Consider the following 22,259-nt stretch of genomic DNA (forward strand, 5'->3'; position numbering starts at 1 on the left):
AAAAACTACTAGAACTCATCAACAAATTCAGTAAAGTTGCAGGATACAAAATTAATATACAGAAATCTGTTGCATTTCTATGCACTAACAATGAACTATCAGAAAGAGAAATTAAGGAAACAATACCATTTACCATCACATAAAAAAGAATAAAATAACTAGGAATAAACCTACCTAAGGAAGCAAAAGACCTGTACTCAGAAAACTATGACACTAATGAAAGAAATTGAAGATGACTCAAACAGGTGGAAGGATATACTATGTTTCTGGACTGGAAGAATCAATATGGTTAAAATGACCATACTACCCAAAGCAATCTACAAATTTAATGCAATCCCTATCAAATTACCAATGGCATTTTTTTCACACAACTAAACAATAAATTTAAAATTTGTATGGAAACACAGAAGACCCCAAATAGCCAAAGACAATCTTGAGAAAGAAGAACGGAGCTGGAGGAATCAGGATCCTTGACTTCAGACTATACTACAAAGCTACAATCAACAAAAGAGTATGGTACTGGCACGAAAACAGACACATAGATCAATAGAACAGGATAGACAGCCCAGAAATAAATCCATGCACCTATGATCATCTAATCTATGACTAAGGAGGCAAGAATATACAATGGAGAAAAGACAGTCTCTTCAATAAGTGGTGCTGGGAAAACTGGACAGCTACATGTAAAAGAATAACATTGGAATGCAACTTAACACGTTGATTGAAAGTCTTACCTGAGCAGGTAACTCTGGCTTCATCATAGTGATCACAACTAAGTCCACCCCATTGCCAATTCTTGCAGTCCCAAAGAGAAGTTTCATTTCCATTACAGCTGCTTAAAAACAGCCATGTGTTTGTTGCCTTAATTTTGGAATAAACTTGATAGGATGTTTTGAGTGCAGATCCACATCCCAGCTGCGTGCAAACCACATCAGCTTCTTTCAGTCCCCAGCCTCTGTCACACACTTTCCCTATCAATTTCTGAATTTCCACCTCCACTGTCCCAGCACAGTGACTGCCTCCACCTGTAAGTCTCAGTTCCAGATCTGATCCATCTGCAAAAGAAACATAAACTTAGGCCATAGATACATATACGGAGGTTAGCTCCCAAAGGGTATTTTAAAAATCTTCTTCCTTCCCAGATACTGAGACACTGAAAATTCTGGCTTACCCATCTCCTGGCTTTTTGAAGAGTCAGTATAAACCATGAATTTGGTTAGAAATGGGATTACAGTTTCAAAACTTAATAAAAATTGTCAGTGACTAAAAAATACGAGCAAATCAGATATAAAGAAAAGACTTATATCATTTTGTCTTTTGGAGCTCCAGGTAGATTTAGAATTTGAAATGTGGTCCCTAACAGCAGTCGGAAAAATTATTATAGAAAATAGAGTCAGACAACCCACCAAACTAGTCATATAAAGAATGTGTTAAAGATTCTTCACAACAGTAAAAGAATTCCCAACAAGGAAATTATTAGATATTTCTCTCTCTCACATCTCACACCTATTCCTACTCCTAAAGAACACAGGTCCTTCCTCCTCTGTTTTTCTTTTTGTTCTGTTTTGTTTTAACTTACCAGAACATATCACACCAGCATCTTCATTATGATTGCAATAATGCTTTCCCCATTCTTGGTGTTTACATTGCCAGAGAGCAGACTCATGTCCATGGCAGGAAACACTGTCAAGCCAAATGTGTCCAACTCCTTCACTGGCGTTGACTCGACCAATGGCAGTGACGGCAGTTGGACATCCCAGTTGCTTACATGCCACAGCGGCATCGTTACTATCCCAGCCATCATCACACACTGTCCCCCATTCTCCTTGGAATTTCACTTCTAATCTTCCTGAACATTCAGTGACTCCATCTACCAGTCTCAGGCTCAGGTCTGCTCCCTCTGTAAGAGGGAAACAAAACAAGTCAGTGATAAAGAAACAAGAATGAAGGCGCTCTAAACAGCTGTACCTGAGATGAGTTAAGGGGGGAGATATAAGGAGAGATAGAGAAAACAGTGATATATTACCACTGAAAATCGTTAAAGATGGAAGGAGGAGTGGATCAGGCAAGAAGACAGGACTTTCTACGGATTGGAAGTTTGGGACTAGCAGACGCAAACTATTATATATAGAACGGATAAACAACAAGGTCCTATTGTATAGCACAGAGAACTATATTCAATATCTTGTACTAAACCATAATGGAAAAGATCAATCAATCAATAAAAATTAAAAAAACAAAAAAGAAGACGGGGCTTTTCACCACGGAGAGCATGCATTATAGGAAGAGCTCCTAACAGGAGGCCCAGGGACTGAAATTTATCTAGAGATTCGCTTTTTGATCACCACAGATTTTTCGTTGGAATTGTTTGGTTTTTTCCCTTTTAAATATATGTTTGCAGGTGTCTAGGTGGGACCTACACACTCCTGTTTGCCTCAATACTCAATACTCACTTTTGCCTCTGACTTCATTGTCTACCCAGACTACCTGGTTTGTATTACATGCCTGACCCCTTTCTGACCACTTCTGTAGTTTAAACGCAAAGCAAAGAGAAAAGGGACCTCACCATTACTACTTTGAACTTCCCCCAATCAATATTCCTCAAAGAACAGAACTTGATTCTAAGTAATATCCTATAATAAATAAATTGCTTTTTTCCTCAGGCAGTTTTGGTTCTTGTTGTCACAGTGCTGTTTATTGTGATTACTCAGGATGTATAAAACACACTGAGAAGAAACGTGCTGATTGGGGACCTAGAAAGATTTTGATGGGTAAAGGGAAACAGAAGGTACATACTGTGTTTTTTCTATGCCAAATCCCTTTCACTTTCTTCAGCTAACAGAATCCATCTTTTCTGTAGGAATCCCATCCTTTGTGGTTTAGACTATAGATGGTCACATTATTCAACAAGAAAAAAGCCAATTTGGGAATTCCCTGGCTGTCCAGTGGTTAGGACTCCGTGCTTTCACTGCTGTGACCGGGCTTCGATCCCTGGTCGGGGAACTAAGATCCCGCAAGCTGCGCAGTGCTTGGATGGAGCCAACTGTACCTCCTGGATTTCCCGCTTTTCTGAGTCAGTATTATCTCATTTTAAAGTTAGTTTGGATTGAATTTCCTTCATTTGAAAAAAAACTACCTGGTGAATACAGGGACATTTTTACCCTAGTTATATTTTCCTAAATATTCCCTGGGGTTCAAGACTTACTAGGTCTTCAAACTCGGCACTCAAGTGAAGAAAGGAGAGTGACAGTCTTGTACACGCAAAGCCAGGTCCCTGTCCCGTAATCAAGCGTGAAACATGAAAGTTTCTAGACAGACACAGTGCCTGCTCATAACATAGCACTAGCATAAATGAGGTTTTAATAGGAAACCAATTTTTTTAATCATTTGATTCTGTGAATTTAAGAAAAGGTGGGTTTAAGAAAGGGTGGGTCAAAATGGCTAAAGAGGAGACTTTTGTAGGTAGAGGGAGATAAAGGGGGTGCTCTGAAACATACAGAAAGCAAAATTTTAACCTGTTTTTAACAGTTAACTTTTCTTTTTCTTTCGTTTTTTTTGGAGGGATGGGGGGAGTGGACTATTCTCTAAACACTTCCTTCTACCCTCTTGACTTGGATCTCAATTTCACTGTCATCATCCCCCCCTAACCTACTTATCCTAATTACAGTTAAGGTAAAAATTCCACAGGTATCAGAACTGCATCCTGAAATGGGGTAATAATAAGGCGATAAAAGAAGCAGACTTCATTATGTTTTTAGGAGTTCAGCCTTTTGAGACTTTTGTCCCCTTTTTTTGTCCTCTCATGGAGAACAGAAAAAGCACAGGCCAGTCCTTACCTAAGCAAATCACTCCAGCATCCTCAGCGTGATCGCAGTTATGCTTTCCCCATCCTTCATGTTTGCAGTTCCAGAGAGCTGACTCAGTTCCATTGCATACAAGGTCATCAAACCAGATTGGTCCAGAACCTTCTCCAAAATTAGCTGAACCAGAGAAACTGACAGCACTTCCACATTCAAGTTGTTTACAAACCACAGAGGCATGATTTATGTTGAAGTTATCGTCACACACAGTGCCCCACTGTCCTTGGAATTTGACCTCTATTCTTCCTGAGCAGCGGTTTCCCCCATTCATCAGCCTCATCTCCAAATCAGATCCATCTAGAGTGGAGAAAAGACCAGAATTCAGAAGTAATATTTATTCAGAAGTGATTTTAGAAAATAATATTCCTCTAGTCACTTGAGATTTGATCCTATCCTTAAAAATGATGCTTCATTTTGGATGCTGCCCCTGTTCACACTTTGGAGAATTTTAATCTTTTGAAAACCAACCAACGATTAATCTGTAAAAACATCTTTTACAGATTAAACTTTACTTTGTGCTTTGTTTTGTTTCCTTCCATTACTGAAGCATAATAAACACTTCTATGTAGAAATAGATACGTTTGCCTCAAAGTATTTATTTAAAAAGCTTGAAAAAATAAAATTTGTTCATACTACAAAGAAGCAAAAATGAAAAACCAGTCATTTGTTGAACAGTTAAAATTTTTATTTTAATCTTTTTTTATGATCATCAGTTTAGAGCATGAATGATTGCTTGAAGTTGAATTTGAAATTAGAAAACAGGAAAAAGCAAAAAAAATGCATAAGCATGCACGATAGTTTGCAAAAGTGGTATACAAAACATTAGACATTAGGACTTCTCTAGTAGCGCAGTGGTTAAGAATCTGCCTGCCAATGCAGGGGACACAGGTTTGAGCTCTGGTCCTGGAAGATTCCACATGCTGAGGAGCAACTAAGCCCGTGAGCCACAACTACTGAAGCTGCGTGCCACAGCTACTGAAGCCCGCGTGCCTAGACCCCGTGCTCCACAGCAAGAGAAGCCACAGCAATGAGAAGCCCGCACACTGCAACAAAGAGTAGCCCCTGCTCGCCCCAAGTAGCGAAAAGCCCATGCACAGCAATGAAGACCCAATGCAGCCAAAAATAAATAAACAAAATTTTAAAAAAACATTAAAAATTGGGGGAAAAAAGTTAATCAAGATAATTTATTTCTTACCAATTTTTTTCTGAATCAAAGCTTTCTTTTCCCTCCCCCGAAGCACCTGCTACCATTTTTAGCAAAGAATGGCTTTTTCATAAGGAAAATTCTCTCTATAAGCTATCCTTAGATTTTCTATGATGACTAAAATACCTGAGAAAAAGACACTTGGGATGAAATTTTGGGACACCTAAAAACCAGAAACTGTTGGTGGTTGAATAAAATGCTTGGAAGTTCTTTTCTGAAACAGTAATTCAATTTTAAAAGCACTGAACTCCAGACAAGGACCTCTACTCAACAAGATTTTGTATCATGAATAGTAATAATAGCTTACAATCAAAATGTGCATATGCTGTTCCAAACGTATTACCTATGCTATCTTCAGTCTTCACAACAACATTAAGCATTATGTGTCATTACCACTATCTCTACTTCACAGATAAGCAAACTGAGGTTAAATAATTGACACAGGATCCAACACCCAGAAAACAGTAGAGACAATGTAAAAAAACCCAAACAAACAAAAAGCAATCTAGCACCAGAGTCTATCCTCTTTACTATTATGCATGTGATAATAATAGAATTTCCCAATAATAGAATTTCCCAAGCAGATGCTCTGAGGATTGAGCACTGACCAGGGTAGAGAATCTCAGAAATACAGACTCTGAAACCTCAGACATATGAATTCAGAAACCTCATGAAACTCCTGAGTCCCTGAGTGGCTACACATCCCTTTCTATTATTACACGCCAGTTGGAGGTTTAGGTGTATAAACTTCAAAAACCAAGTTTGATTAATGTCCTCCTTATATAAAGGATCCTTATGTAAAGGTATGAAAACCAGAACACGAGTTAAAAGTACTACACTGGGGCTTCCCTGGTGGCGCAGTGGTTGAGAGTCCGCCTGCCGATGCAGGGGACACGGGTTCGTGCCCCGGTCTGGGAAGATCCCACATGCCGCGGAGCGGCTGGGCCCGTGAGCCATGGCCGCTGAGCCTGCGCATCCGCAGCCTGTGCTCCGCAACGGGAGAGGCCACAACAGTGAGAGGCCCGCGTACCGCAAAAAAAAAAAAAAAAAAAAGTACTACACTGATGTCTTAGCTTCAACAGTCAACTCTATAGACAGCAATAATTATAGTAAGAGCCTGGCAAGATTTATCATCATTTTTAACTTTGCCGTAGATGTTACAGTTGTTATTTCTTATCTTTCCCTGCAAAATGATTAACAATAAAAGACAAGAAGAGAAGAAGGGGGAAGAGGAGAAGAATGGAGGAAGAGAAGGAAGAAGAAAGAGAAATGAGTTGTCTAGGTAATGAGAAGCAGTGAGCCACGAGGAAACTCATGTTAATTTTTAACACCTATTACCTACCAGTGTACCAGCAGCTTTACGTGTATTATATCATTGGGTGCTCAGAAACTGAAGTTTAGAAAGATTTAGCAACTTGCTCAAAATAATAGCATTAATGAGCAGCTGAGCAATTTTCTAGATACTAGCCTATGTTGCTCCCATTACACCACCATGCCTGGATAGAGATTAGTCCTTTCTAAAATCAGTCCTACGGAGGAGATGATCTCTCCTAGAAAGGCTGGGTGGTGATAAAGTTGCATAAAGGTCAACGACATGAGCAAAGAGAAATTGGAAGCCCGGGAATCTGAACTGGGTCAGAAACATGACCTTGGGATTTGTCAGCAGAAATGTCTGGGCTATTCTAAGGACAAGTGAGATGAAACTTATAAAATGTTTTATAAATTAAAACTAAAACTACCTTGTAATAGTAAATGAATAGCATTGTACAGTGGAAGAAGCAATTCTACTTTGCAAAACATCCTTCCTCCAACAAAAAAGGATTAGTGCTAAGAATATTTATTTCCTGATAAAGTTGATTATCAATTAATGGGCAAAAGGGTCATGATTTATGGGCCAATGCATGAAAGCTGCATTTTACGGGGAAAGGGGACAAGGAATTAACTTAGATATTATGATATTTTTATGTAGAAGTAGAAAGTTATCGTAGGATTACTTAATATGAAATTGAAGCTAGTCGCTTCCTCATTGATTGTAGTACTCAGAATCTCTTTTGATTTTTTTTAAAATATGGGCTTTGTCACGTGTTTTCTGGTCTTTTAGCAATGGATTGGGTAATTTTATACGTGGACTAGATTACTTACAGAAAACTGGCTCCCATAGATTTTTTTTAATTGTTAACCCATAGATTGTTAATTGTTAACCCATAGATTTTATTAATTGTTAACCCATAGATTTTAATTTAACCCATAGATTTTTTTTCACAAAGCATTTCATGTTAAGGCTTGACTTACGCAAGTCTTACCTGAGCAGGTGATTCCAACATCCTGTTGGTGAGTACAGTTATGCTTTCCCCACCCATCATGTTTGCAGTCCCAGAGAGCTGATTCATTCCCTCGACAAGAAACATGATCCATCCAAATGCGTCCAGAGCCTGCACTGGAATTAGCCCATCCAGTGGCTTTGATAACAGTTGGACATTCCAGCTGCCTACAAACAACGGAGACTGCGGCCAAGTCCCAGCCATTATTACACACAGTTCCCCACTCCTCCTGGACTTTCACCTCCACTCTCCCAGAACACTTGTTTTCACCAGCTGTTAGCCTCAGCTCCTTCTCTGTTCCTCCTGTAACAACAGGTAAGGGCAGCAATCGGTCAAGATCCAAAGAGCAAGTAGAAAATTATTATTCTTTCGATTACTTATTTATTTTTCAAAGCCAGATTCGAGAAATATTTCTGGACCTATCCATGGTACAACAGGAGAATGTTATTTCATTCAGTATCTCAGGCTTCAGATTAAGCAGTGACATAAACCCAGTAAATCCGGGTAATCCAATACTGTACGATCTCTTTATTTAATGGCTGATATTCTTTGTAACGTCAATCTATATATTCTCATGGATAGTTTACTATAGAAAAAGATATTACAAAATTTTATAGGGATAAGCTATGTAAGTTTCTCCAGGATCCTAAGATCTGTAGAAAGAAGGCTGAGGGTGAGGATGAAAAGGCCAGTTGTAAGGAATTTAGTGCCTATTTCACACATATATGGAAAATACCATGAATTTTTCAAATGCTAGTTAAAATCTGACTGAAACTTATTGACTCAAATGGAAATTGAAATGGAGATATTTTCCTATTATCTTCTACTTTGAAACCATGAAGCATGTTTTTAGATGCTATTTAGCCTTCAGGAGAATTATTTGCTTTTTAGTGACTCTTGCCACAGTGGGCTAAGGTTGTGAGTAAATTTGACAGTGTACTCACCAAGAGAACTGGTGACCAAACAGGCACTGAGAACTGAGACCACAGCAATAGTGAAGGGACTTAAGCGGGCAGAACATCTCCTAAATTCTGTGAAAAGACGAAAGAGAGCAAAAGTAGAGTCTTCCCAAAAAGAGGCTTTGGAGGAGACAGATAGTTTCAGAGGTTTGAGGTTAACAAAGAAGGTCAAACCAAGACAGAATATCCTTCCCCCTAAACGGCAAGGCAGGCAGGAAAAATTCGTACCCAGGATCATACAGCCTCAGTGAAGTAGCTTTGAAAACGTTCATGTTTATAGGCAATCTAGGGGTGAGGAATTAGAAGAGAGTTGGGGATGGGAAAAGCATTGCAAGATTGAGCCTTAAAACCTGGAAAACTGAAAAGGCATTGATGAAACTTAGAAGCGGGCAGTTCTCCCTTCAGGCACAGAGCAATATTCAACCACGGATACCCTTATCTCCAAGCCTACCAGATCCACATTATTAGATGGCAGGTTCCATGAGGGAATGAATTATATCTATCATGTTCACCAGTTTCACCAGTACCTGGCACAGTGCTGCTAAATAGTAGTTGAACAATACATTGGAGGAAAAAGTGACAAAGATCATATTTGAAAACCCCACTATTGGGCCTTATCTCCAAGAATAGCATAAAATGCTCTATCACTCAATTCTCCTTCTTACTCTCACCCAACAGTAATTTAAAAGTAAAAATGCTATGATAGTCACTTCTCTGCGATAACTCACTGAACTGTGCATTTATGACCTATGCTTTCATGTAGTATGTTATACCTCAGTCTAAAAGCTTGAAAAAAAAAAGAGTAAGAATGCTAAATAAGTTTAATGCATCCACATAGGTTACGAAGTAGATTTCAACACTCAGGCGTGTTATTCTACATGTCCTCTAGGGAAGCAACTTTCAATCAATACGCATTCCTCCTTATTCTATTTTTCTAACAACCGTTAGCTTCAAACTCAATACAATTCAGTTAATTTTAGTTCCTTACTTAATTGCACCTCAGCAGTTGTACAGACTTGATGCCAAATCTAATCCTTATCTCACATCTTCAATTTCGAATCTATGGGACATAAAACGTACTGCCTTACAGGCTTATTGCCCTTTTCCTATAACTTACCCACCTGATGCCCATCACTATTAAATCAGATCCACTGACTTCCAGAATATTGCTATACTCCATTAAAGGGTAAATAGAACAAATGAGAAGCTTTTACCAGTAGATCCAGAGTTTCCATGTAGCACCATTCTGAGTTTGTCCATTCCAAAGTTTTATGATACTTAAGTCTTCTTGTATTATTCCCTAGGAATGGTCTCCTAAAGAAGAGGACCACTAAGAATTCTAAAAATCATTTCACATCCACAAAAAAACAGGAAGACTTCATAATGGAGGTGGAGTCAACCAGAAAAGGGAAGTAATTAAAAGAGCGAGGTTCTCTTTCGTGCTCATGTTTTCTTCCATCTGGGACATGAAACAACCAAAGAAAACTGAGAAACATTCACTACAGATTTATAAAAATTAAAGGGGAAATATTGACTCATATACTGTTGTTATTGAATTGAATATTTTAAATTTCTGCACCTTGTTTTGGACTAATATATTAGAAGCATAAAATAGCTATTGTTTTGTAGTTAAATTATGTCAAAAAATTAAAGTAAAATAGGCAAAATATAATTAAATCACTAAAGCTTGATTGTTATAACAACTTTTAATATTATTTGCATAATCAAATGTGTCTAATGAATAATTTTGTGCAGATTACCTATAGACAGCACTTGCATTTCTTTTCTTTCCTTTTTCAAAATTTTTATTGGAGTATAGTTGACTTACAATGTTGTGTTAGTTTCAGGTGTACAGCAAAGTGAATAAGTTATAAATATGCATATGTCCACTCTTTTTTAGAGTCTTTTCCTGTATAGGTCATTATGGAGTATTGAGAAAAGTTCCCTGTGCTCTACAGTAGGTCCTTATTTGTTATCTATTTTTTATATAGCAGTGTGTATATGTCAATCCCAATCTCCCAATTTATCCCTCCTCACGCCTTACCCCCGGTAACCATAAGTTTTTTTCTACATCTGTAACTCTATTCTGTTTTGTAAATAAGTTCATTTGTAACATTTTTTTAGATTCCACAAATAAGCGATATCATATGATATTTGTCTTCCTCTATCTGACTTACTTCACTCAGTATGACAATTTCTAGGTCCATCCATGTTGCTGCAAATGGCATTATTTCATTCCTTTTTCTTTTCTAATGGGATGAAGCAATAAAATTAGCCAAGACTGTTACAAATTCTACAAATTGTGAAATAAAAATTTACAAGACTTGATTTTAGCTCTAAATAAGTCAAATTCAAGTAAGAGAAATACATCTAATAGCAATAATGAACATAGTTTCAAAGCACAGTGTGAAAAACAAAGAACTAGTCATACCAACTAGAAGACAGGAACAAACAGTTAGAAAACTCTTTTCTGTGATAAGATGCTTAAATTGTATCCTAAAGTATGAGAAGCACTTTGCTAAAAGGAAAAAAGAGAAAGGGATTTAAGGTATAAGAAACAAAAAAAATAGAAATAAAGACAATTCTCACTGTTTTTTTTTCTGCATTAGGAATAAAGGAGGTTGAATAGTATTTTTTTTCTAATTTTTATTTTATACTGGCTTATAGTTGATTTACAACGTTGTGTTAGTTTCAGGTGTGCAGCAAAGTGATTCAGTTATACATATACATATATCTATTCTTTTTCAGATTCTTTTCCTATATAGGTTACTACAAAGTATTGAATATTGTTCCATGTGCTATACAGTAGGTCCTTGTTGATTATCTATTTTATATATAATAGTGTTTATATGTTAATCCCAACCTCCTAATTTATCCCTCCCTCCCCCAACTTGTCCCTTTGGTAACCATAAGTTTGTTTTCTATGTCTGTGAGCCTATTTCTGTTTTGTAAATAAGTTCATTTGTACCATTCTTTTTAGAGTCCACATATAAACCATATCATATGACATTTGTCTTTCTCTGACTTCACTTACTATGATAATCTCCAGGTCCATCCATGTTGCTGCAAATGGCTTTATTTCATTCTTTTTTATAGCTGAGTAATATTCTATAGTATATAAGTACCACATCTTCTTTATCCATTCATCTGTTGGTGGACACTTAGGTTGCTTCCATGTCTTGGCTATTGTAAACAGTATTGCAATGAATATTGGGGTGCATGTATCCTTTTGAACCATGGTTTTCTCCAGATATATGCCCAGGAGTGGGATTGCTGGATCATGGTGGCTCTATTTTTTTAAGGAACCTCCATACTGTTCTCCATAGTGGCTGTACCAATTTACATTCCCACCAACAGTGTAGAAGGGTTCCCTTTCTCCACACCTTCTTCAGCATTTATTGTCTGTAGATTTTTTGATGATGACCATTCTGACTGGTGTGAGGTGATATTTCATTGTGATTTTAATTTGCATTTCTCTAATAATTAGTAAAGTTGAGCATCTTTTCATGTGCCTGTTGGCCATCTGTATGTCTTCTTTGGAGAAATGTCTACTTAGGTCTTCTGCCCATTTTTAAATCAGGGTTTTTTATGTTTTTTTTTTTTATGTTGAGCTGCATGAGCTGTTTATATATTTTGGATATTAACCCCTTGTTGGTCATATTATTTGCAAATATTTTCTCCCATTCAGTAGGTTGCCTTTATGTTTTGTTGATGGTTTCCTTGGCTGTTCAAAAGCTTTTAAGTTTAATTAGGTCCCATTAGTTTATGTTTTTATTTCCATTACTCTAGGAGATGGATCAAAGAAGATATTGTTGCGATTTATATCAAAGAGTGTTCTGCCTACGTTTTTCTCTAAGAGTTTTATAGTATCCAGTCTTACATGTAGGTCTTTAATCAATTTTGAGTTTATTTTTTATATATGGTGTTAGAGAGTGTTCTAATTTTATTCTTTTACAAGAAGTTACCTGCTCAGGTAAGACTTTCAATCAATGTGTTAAGAAGTTGCATTCCAATTTTATTCTTTTACAAAGCTGTCCAGTTTTCCCAGCACCACTTATTAAAGAGACTGTCTTTTCTCCATTGTATAATTTTGCCTCCTTTGTCATAGATTACTTGATCATAGGTGTGTGGGCTTATTTCTGGGCTTTCTGTCCTGTTCCATTGATCTACATTTCTTGTTTTTGTACCAGTACCATACTTTTTTGATTACAGTAGCTTTATAGTATAGTCTGAAGTCAGGGAGCCTGATTCCTCCAGCTGCATTTTTCTTTCTCAAGATTGCTTTGGCTATTCGGGGTCTTTTGTGTTTCCATACAAATTTTAAGATTTTTTGGTTTCACTTTAAAAAGCTGAAATAGTTCATCACCAGTAGACCCACACCACAAGAAATGTTAATGGAAGTCTTTCAGGCAGAATAAAAATGGTATTAGATAGAAATACGGTTCAACACAAGGAATGTAGAGCACCAGAAATGGTAACTACATAGGTAAATATGTGGTTTTTATCATATTTTTAAAATAATTGATTGTTTAAGCAAGAATAACAGTTATACAAGGTGAGCTTATAACAATGTAAAAGGAAAATGTATGAAAATAATAACACAAAGGGTGAAAACACAAATGAAAGAATATTATTATAAAGTTTATTTACTCTATGTAAAGTAGTCAAAGGCAGACTATGGTGAGCTAAAATCGTATACTATAAACCTAAAGCAGCCACTAAGATAATAAAACAAAGCGTTACAGCTAATAAGCCAATAAAGTAGATAATATGAGATCATAAAAAGTATTTAATTAATCCAAAAGAAGGCATAAAAGAGAGGTAAAATGAACAAAGAATAGATTGGAGAAGTAGCAAATAAAGAGCAAGATAGTAGATTTGTACCCAACTGTATCTATAATCACATTAAATGTAAATAGAGCACACCCAATTAAAAGGCTGAAATTGTCAGACTGGATTAAAAATCAAAATTCAACTATATAATGTCTAAATAATATAAAGAAAAAGTAGAATAAAAGTAAAAGGTTGGAAAAAGACATGCCATGCTAACACCAATTTAGAGGAAGACAGAGTGACTATGTTAAAATTAGCACAAAGTGATTTCAGAGAATAAATATGTCCAGAAATAAGGAAAATCATTTCATAATGATAAATGGTGCATTTATCAAGAGTACATATCAATCCTAAACGTTTGTGAAATTAATGTCAGAGCTTCAAAATCCATGAAGCAAAAACTTACAAAACTGCAAGGAGAAATAGAAAATCCAGAATTATAGTAGGAGGTTTCAAAATCTCTCTCAACAATTTGTAAAACAAGTAGGAAGAAAATCAGTAGGAATAGAACTGAACAACACTATCAATCAACATAACCTGAACAACATATATAGAATATTTCTTCCTATAACAACAGAACTTACATTCTTTTCAAGTGCCTACAGAACACTTCCTTAGATAAGGTTTGGGGGCATAAATAAATTCTCAACAAATTAAAGTAATTCAAATCGTACAAAATATCTTCTCTGATCACATGCGAGTAGAAATCAATAACAGTAATATCTTTGGAAAACCTCAAATATTTGGAAGCCAAAATAGCTCACTTTTAATAATCCAGTGGTCAAAGAAGAAATCCATTTTGAGTTTATTTTTGTGTATGGTGTTAGGAAGTGTTCTAATTTCATTCTTTTACATGTAGCTGTCCAGTTTTCCCAGCACCACTTATTGAAGAGGTTGTCTTTTATCCATTGTATATTCTTGCCTCCTTTATCAAAAATAAGGTCACCATAGGTGCATGGGTTTATCTCTGGGATTTCTATCCTGTTCCATTGATCTACATTTCTGTTTTTGTTGCAGTACCATACTCTCTTGATTACTGTAGCTTTTTAGTATAGTCTGAAATCAGGAAGCATGATTCCTCCAGCTCTGTTTTTCTTTCTCAAGATTGCTTTGGCTGTTTGGCGTCTTTTGTTCTTCCATACAAATTGTGAATTTTTTTGTTCTAGTTCTGTGAAAAATGCCAGTGGTAGTTTGATAGGGATTGCATTGAATCTGTAGACTGCTTTGGCTAGTATAGTCATTTTCACAGTGTTGATTCTTCCAATCCAAGAGCATGGTATATCTCTCCATCTGTTTGTATCGTCACTGATTTCTTTCATGAGTGTCTTATAGTTTTCTGCATACAGGTCTTTTGTCTCCTTAGGTAGGTTTATTCCTAGGTATTTTGTTCTTTTTGTTGCAGTGGTAAATGGGAGTGTTTCCTTAATTTCTCTTTCAGATTTTTCATCATTAGTGTATAGGAATACAAGAGATTTCTGTGCATTAATATTTTTTTTGTGGTACGCGGGCCTCTCACTGTTGTGGCCTCTCCTGTTGTGGAGCACAGGCTCTGGACGCGCAGGCTCAGCAGACATGGCTCACGGGCCCAGCCGCTCCGCGGCATGTGGGATCTTCCCGGACCGGGGCACGAACCCGTGTCCCCTGCATCGGCAGGTGGACTCTCAACCACCACGCCACCAGGGAAGCCCTCTGTGCATTAATTTTGTATCCTGCTACTTGACCAAATTCATTGATTAGCTCTAGTAGTTTTCTGGTAGCATCTTTAGGATTCTCTATGTATAGTATCATGTTATCTGCAAACAGTGACTGCTTTACTTCTTCTTTTCTGATTTGGATTCCTTTTATTTCTTTTTCTTCTCTGATTGCCGTGGCTAAAACTTCCAAAACTATGTTGAATAATAGTGGTGAGAGTGGACAACCTTGTCTTCTTCCTGATTTTAGTGGAAATGTTTTCAGTTTTTCACCATTGAGAACAATGTTGGCTGTGGGTTTGTCATATGTGGCATTTATTATGTTGAGGTAAGTTCCCTCTATGCCTACTTTCTGGAGGTTTTTTTTTTTAATCATAAATGGGTGCTGAACTTTGTCAAAAGCTTTTTCTGCATCTATTGAGATGATCCTATGGTTTTTATTCTTCAGTTTGTTAATATGGTGTATCACATTGCTTGATTTGCATATATTGAAGAATCCTTGCATCCCTGGGATAAACCCCACATGATTATGGTGTATGAACCTTTTAATGTGCTGTTGGGTTCAAAAAGAAAAAAATCAAAACAGAAATTAAAAAATATTTAGGAATGAATAAAAATGAAAATACAACACATCAAAATTTGTGGGATGTCACTAAAACAGTACTTAATGGGAAATTTATGACACTAAACACCTACATTAAAAAAGAAGAAAGGTCTCAATTAATGGCATCAATTTAAGAAACTAGAAAAAGAAGAGAAAATTCAACCCAGTAAGTAGAAGTTAGAAATTACTAAAAATCAAAGCTGAAATCAATGAAATAAAGAACAGAAAAATAGAGAATATAAATGAAACCCAAACCTGGTTCTCTGAGAATGCGCATAAAATGGTTAAAACTAAAACTAGCCTGATTAGGAAAAAGAAAGGCACAAATTGCCAATATTAAGAATGGGAATCACTGGAAATTCTACAGAATTAAATGAAAGTAAGGGTATAGTATAAATCAGTATAAATACTCTTTGCCAATAAATTGACAGTTTATATCAAATGGACAAATTCCTTAAAAAGCACAAACTACAAAAGACCACTGAAGAAGAAACAACCTGAAAAAATATAAACTTACATCTAATACATATATATGTATATGCATTAAAATTACTAAAAATCTTCCCACAATGAATATTCCAATTCCCATTGGCTTCACTGGTAAATTCTAAGAAATATTTAAGGAAAAAAAAAAATTCTAAACAAACATTTCCAGAAAATAAAAAGTAGTGACTACTTTCCTACATGTTCTATGAGGCCAACATGACTTGATATCAAAACCAGAAAAGACGTTATAAGGAAGGAAAATTACATATGAATATCTCTCGAAAACATATATGCAAAACTCTAAACAAAACGTTAGCAAATAAAATCTAACAATATATAAAATGATAATATATCATGACCAAGCAGGTTCATCCCAGAAATGTAAGGTTAATTTAACATTCAAAAATCATTATACACAACTCATTATATTAAGACACTTAAACAGAAAAATAATTCAATCAACTTGATAGATGTAAAAAAGCCTTTCACAAAGTGTTATATCAATTCACAATAAAAACTCTTAGTGAACTAGGTACATAAAGGGCACCTATGAAAAACCTACAGCTAAAATCATACTTAATGCTGAAAGACTGAATGCTTTCTCCTTAAGATCAAAAGACAAAAACGTTCATTTTAATCATTTCTATTCAACATGGTACTGGAGATACTAACCAGTACAATCAGTCAAGGTAAAGAGCTAAAAGCATCCATATTGAAAAGGAAGTAAAACAGTCTTGTTTTGCAGATGACACAATCGTCTGTGTAGGACGATTACAATCTAATATAATAGAATCTACAAAAAGACTACTAGAACTAGTAATTGAGTTTAGCAGGGTTGCAGGATACATGATCAATACACAAAAGTCAAGCAACAAAAAAATCAGAAATTGAAATTGAAAAAATAAATTCCATTTGTAGTAGTATCAAAATTATACAAAATATTTAGGAATAAATTCGACCAAAAATGTGAAAGTCCTATACACTCTAAACTACACAATATTCCTGAAAGAAATTAAAGAAGACTTAAATAATTTGAGAGGTATACTGCGTTCTTGGGTTAGAAGATATTATTAAGATTTCAATGCTTCACAATTTGATTTCTAAATTCAATGTAACCGGAACCAATATCCCAGTGGGCATTTTTTCATAAAAACTGGAAAATTGATTTTAAATTTTATTTGGAACTGCAAAGGGTCTAGAATAGCCATAACAAATTTGAAAGTGATGAACACGTTGGAGGATTAACACTAGCCTATTTTGAGACTTATTTATAGAGCTGCCATAATGAAGACACTGTTGTATGAGCATAACCAACACATATATGGATGACTGATTTTTGACAAAGTATATAATATTGTCAACAAATGGTGTTGAACAATTGGCTATCCATATGCAGTAATGTAAATTTCAATCCTTAAGCCATATACAAAAATTAACTTAAAAGGAATCACAGACATAAATATGAAACCTAAAACTACACAACTTTAAAAAGAAAACAGGAGAAAATCTTCGTGACCTTAGGCTAGACAAAGGATTCCTAGATACTACAGTCTTAATGGAATTTAAATGACGTAAGCACTTTCAAAAATAATTTGGCAATTATTTTTTGAACAGTAAACAAACTTCTAACGTTTTACTTAAGAAAAATGGTAACATATATCCATTTAGCGACTTGTACATGAATGTTTGCACCACTTTTATTTGTAATGGACAAAAACTAGAAACAAACCAAATGTCCTTCAACTGGTAAATGGGTAAACGAACAGTGGGACTACGACTCAGCATTACAAAGGAATGAACTGTTGATATGTGTTACAACAGCCATGAATCTTATACTTTGCGATCTTATTTATATAGAATTCTGCAAAATGCAAACTAATGTATTGTGACTGGAAGGAGTGGTTGCTTAGGGATAGATTGGGAAGGGTGAAAAGGAGGGATTACACCAAGGGATAAAAATGACACAACTTTCGGAGGGTAATTGATATGTTCATTGTCTTGATTGTGTTGATAGTTTCACAGGTACACACCTGTTGATCAAAAAAAAAAAACTTTAAATATGCACAGGGTGCTTTGTGACCGCCTGGAGGGGTGGGATGGGGAAGGTGGGAGGGAGGGAGACGCAAGAGGGAGGAGATATGGGAACATGTGTATATGTATGGCTGATTCACTTTGTTGTAAAGCAGAAACTAACACACCATTGTAAAGCAATTATACCCCAATAAAGATGTTCAAAAAAAAAAATCTTAGTGAGCTTTTTAAAAAATAAATAAATTAATTTATTTATTTATTTTTGGCTGCATTGGGTCTTTGTTGCGGTGTGCGGGCTTCTTATTGTGGTTGCTTCTCTTGTGGAGCATGGGCTCTAGGCGCGCAGCCTTCAATAGTTGCGGCACACAGGCTTAGTTGTTCTGCAAGAGGCATGCAGGCTTCAGTAGTTGTGGCGCACGGGATTAGTTGCTTTGCGGCATGTGTGATCTTCCCGGACCAGGGCTCGGACCCGCGTCCCCTCCATTGGCAGGCAGATTCTTAACCACTGCACCAACAGAGAAGTCGCAGTGAATGCTTTTTGATGGAGGATAAAGAAAAGGGAAAACTCTAGCATTGGCCCCATCTTTCAGGTTTACAGCAATACATGGTGCAAGGCAAACCCTTCAATGAGAACCATTTTGGGGAAAACTGAAGATGTGAAAAATTTTGAGTGGACCTGAAAGTTAGAAGATAATTTGGTAGGAAAACTTGTATATTTTTATATGGGCTTGTGCATGGCAAAAGGAAGAAGGAACAGGAATACAGAAACAGGTGGTACCAGATTTTGGAACTCATTTTGGATTTTGGAACAGATTTTGGGCTTGTTAGCAAAGTCCTTGTGTCCTTTCTCCCATTTATTCCTTCTCTAAATGAAGTAATTAGCTTTGTTAGATCACCTAGTGTTTTTACAATGAAATAAACTTCTGTATTGCTGTTTTAAAAAATCTCTACATACAAATTGCAGATTTATAGTATTATTATACAAATCATGGAACACACCCATGCCTTACTCAGCTTTCCACCACCCAATTGTTGAGAATATCTGTGTTCTCTTTCTAATTTGCCTGAGTTATAGTCTCTTTGTAATGTTGATCAATTTTTCTTTTTTTAGGCGCTACCAATCACTGAATAAACAGTCCATTAATTATCTAGTCTTCTGTTGCAGTTCATGGAGAATGGTCATCTAGACCTAGCTATCCTTTGTGATAGAGTGCCAGGACTCTCTTGGTTTCAAATTCTTCAACTATTATTTTTCAACTTTTCTGGAAAGTTCTTTGCCCCTCATATCTGATTTTTTTTCCCCGTCAAAACCCCAGAGTGCAAGGTGTTCTGATTCCTTTGTGCTCTTCACCTTAATTAACTCAAGATCGTCATTTTTCTCAGATTATTTTCCCTAATATTCTAGCACATTAAGTACAAATTTAAGCTTCACACTTGTAAACTCATCATTTACACTGAACATATAAAGTGTGGATGGTGGCATAATGTGATGCTTGTTGTGTACAAATAGTTCATTACAGGCTGCTTATTGACAAATAGTTGGCTTTGATTCCATCATACACCGATTTTCTTTTCCCCCAATTCTAGTAAATGGACTTCTACTATTGTTCATGCTTTGTGATAGTTTTTGTCATGTAACAGTTCCAGTCATTTGTTCCAGATGATCCACTTGTGCTTCACTTACTGTCTTCACTTCCTCTCCAAATCAATGAGTGCTTCAAAACTGGGGGTCCTGCCTTCCAACAGATATTTATGAGACAAAAGCAATATGTTGTCTTTGAACCATTTTATCACCAGCCACAGACTGCTTATCTTTCTCTTTACCCCATCCAACAATTGCTATGGCTAACCTACCTAATATCACACTTTTATGGTTTATAGCTGGCCTAGATTACACCCATATTGAGTATAAATTATTTTTCTCTACCAAGTTACGTTATGGATGCCCCTCCATGTTCACTATCCCCTTGAAAATGATCATTTGCTTAGCCTTGCATTTGTTCTTTAAGCTAGTCAAACACAACTACACTTTTTGTACACAGCAATTATTGAATACTTTATGGATAATCCGACACTGACCTTTCTTCTTGCTCTCAATCTTTTCTTGCTCTTTTCCCACCACACATCCTGTAATATAAACTCTTTGCTTTAACTCTAGACTCTGATCTATTCCTGGTAGCTGAGATTTCATGTTCGTACTTGACATTCCTCAGTATCTGATATTTGAGTTCTGCAATATTCTTCAGTTAAGACTTGCAATTCCAGCTTTCCCTTTTCAGAGTTCTCTGTGAGAAAGCAGTTTATGTTCACAATTTGCTTTTCCTTTCATCCAGTTGAACTCAATACAATATGGTTTCCACTCCATATTTTATATTTTTGCATTTAATAAACAAATATATTTAAATGTCTACTTGTATTAAATACTGTTAGTTTCTTGGGATACATTAGGAATTCATTCATTCAAGGCATCTCATTTCATTGAGCATATAGTCTAGGAGGGATGGTAGACATAAACATAAGCAAATAAATTGTTCTATGTGATACAGAGAGCAAGAACATAGCAAGTGGACTTAACCTCTTACAACCAATTCTAGAGGGTTTGTATGACATCCTAGGGAAACTGTCCTATAAGGTGAGCTCTGAAGGATGAGTTATATAGCTACCGTAAGAGAGCAGAAGGTTCTCCAGGCAGAAGGGAAAGCATGTTTCTAGTTCATGAGGTAAGAAATAGACTGTTTCATTGAAGGAGTTACAAATGCAGTATGGCTGCAACATAGAAACTGAGGATGAGATTGGCATTTGATGAGTTTAGAGGCAGGGCAGGGACAGATCTCCCAGAATACTCAAAGCCATGTTAAGAGCTTTTTCTTAAGGGCATAAAGAATATCCTGAGTGGTAGCCAACAAGACAGTAATATGGTCAAATTTCTGTTTTCAACAATTACTCTGGCCACATGATAAAAAGAGCTTGCAAAAGGGCAAAAGTAGATGTAATAATGCAAGATAGGAGGCTTTAATGATGCTCAGTAATAAATGACATGTGGGATGGATGTTGGATGTAGTGGTGGGTTCAACAACATTTCATTATGCCTAGAAATAAACGACTGACTGACTAACTAAATAAGGTGTACTCATGTACGGATAATGACGGCGTGCCACAGCTCAAGGATATCAGTGATTCTATTATGTCTTCTTGAGATCCAAGAATAGAGGGAGAAGAAAACACGTGGATATGGGCAAAATACATTCTGGTAGTCTAAAAGATACACTTTGATGATTGATGATGAAGGGGTGAAAGAATTCAAGATTATGGATTGCACAACAGATAAGGTTATCATTAACTATGATAAAGACACTGGATGGAAAAAGGACAGATTTGGAATGAAAGGTAGCAAGTTCAAAACGGGGCGTGTGACATTTGAAATCTCTTTGAAACATCCAAGAGGAGGCAATGAGTAAACAATACATGTGCAATTAAGAATCAGGGAGGAGAAAACTGGACTGGAGATGTAAGCTTGGGAGTATGCGGATGGCAACTGAAGACACAGAAATCAAAGAGGTCACTTACCACGAGAGTATGGGTAATGATGAACATACAAGAAACTCCAGTCTGGAGTGGTTAAATAAAGCAGAAAATGTTTTCAAAAAAACAAAGAGGAGAAATGCTCAGGTATATACGAGAAAATCCTGGAGAATGAAACACTATACCCAAGAAAATGTTAGAAACAAACAAACAAAAAGAAAATAGTCCATGTGTCAAATAATGTTGACATATCAAATAAAATGATATGAGTTTTTTGATTTGTGATGTAGAGGTCAATAAGGAATTTGGTGAGAAGCACTTCCGTGAAGTGATTTTTTTTTTTTTTCCTGTGAAATGTGAGAAAGTGACGTAGCACAGATTGTGGTAGAATGAGCCTAATGACAGAACTGAGGGCCCAGGTGAGGACTGAGGTCATTTTCAATGGTTCCTATCTGTTCATTTTTTTCAGCAGTGATCACAGCCAGGGGAGATAAGCTGGAGCAGAACAAAATCCAACGACAATGTCTCTCTGGGTCACCCACTCAGAACTTCCCCACCATTGTGTAACGATTCATCATTCTTACTCATCTCAGAAGCAATTACACCGCAATCCTACAAGAAAGGGGCCACTTCCCATTATTCCCATCCCATTTTTTTTTTCACCAGACCATTGTGTAAATATTTGCTTCTAGCCCCTGTGAAAATGTTCTAAAGAAATGTGATAGATGACAATTCTCTTCTTGTGCAA

The 22,259-nt window shown here is 36.3% G+C and overlaps 1 protein-coding gene across 3 annotated transcripts in view; it reads right to left on the reverse strand.

The window, feature by feature from the left end:
• CD163 (CD163 molecule) overlaps window positions 1-9,678 on the reverse strand; it is a 34,828-nt gene extending 25,150 nt beyond the window's left edge. For 2 of the 3 annotated variants that reach the window (XM_027093107.1, XM_027093109.1), the window contains exons 1-6: window positions 9,559-9,676; window positions 8,330-8,416; window positions 7,368-7,688; window positions 3,837-4,157; window positions 1,580-1,900; window positions 735-1,055 (exon numbers count right to left, since the gene is read on the reverse strand). In XM_027093107.1, coding sequence (XP_026948908.1) covers window positions 735-1,055; window positions 1,580-1,900; window positions 3,837-4,157; window positions 7,368-7,688; window positions 8,330-8,416; window positions 9,559-9,604 — 1,417 coding nt within the window. In that variant the 5' untranslated portion in view covers window positions 9,605-9,676. Of the gene's footprint in view, window positions 1-734; window positions 1,056-1,579; window positions 1,901-3,836; window positions 4,158-7,367; window positions 7,689-8,329; window positions 8,417-9,558 lie in introns of all 3 variants that reach the window. The other variant, XM_027093108.1, reaches the window with a different exon arrangement.
• Between the last annotated feature and the right edge of the window lie 12,581 nt (window positions 9,679-22,259).

Source organism: Aethalodelphis obliquidens, unplaced genomic scaffold (genome assembly GCF_003676395.1).
Source record: "Aethalodelphis obliquidens isolate GAN/ISIS:26980383/991018 unplaced genomic scaffold, ASM367639v1 scaffold83, whole genome shotgun sequence".
NCBI classification, from domain to species: Eukaryota; Metazoa; Chordata; class Mammalia; order Artiodactyla; family Delphinidae; genus Aethalodelphis; species Aethalodelphis obliquidens.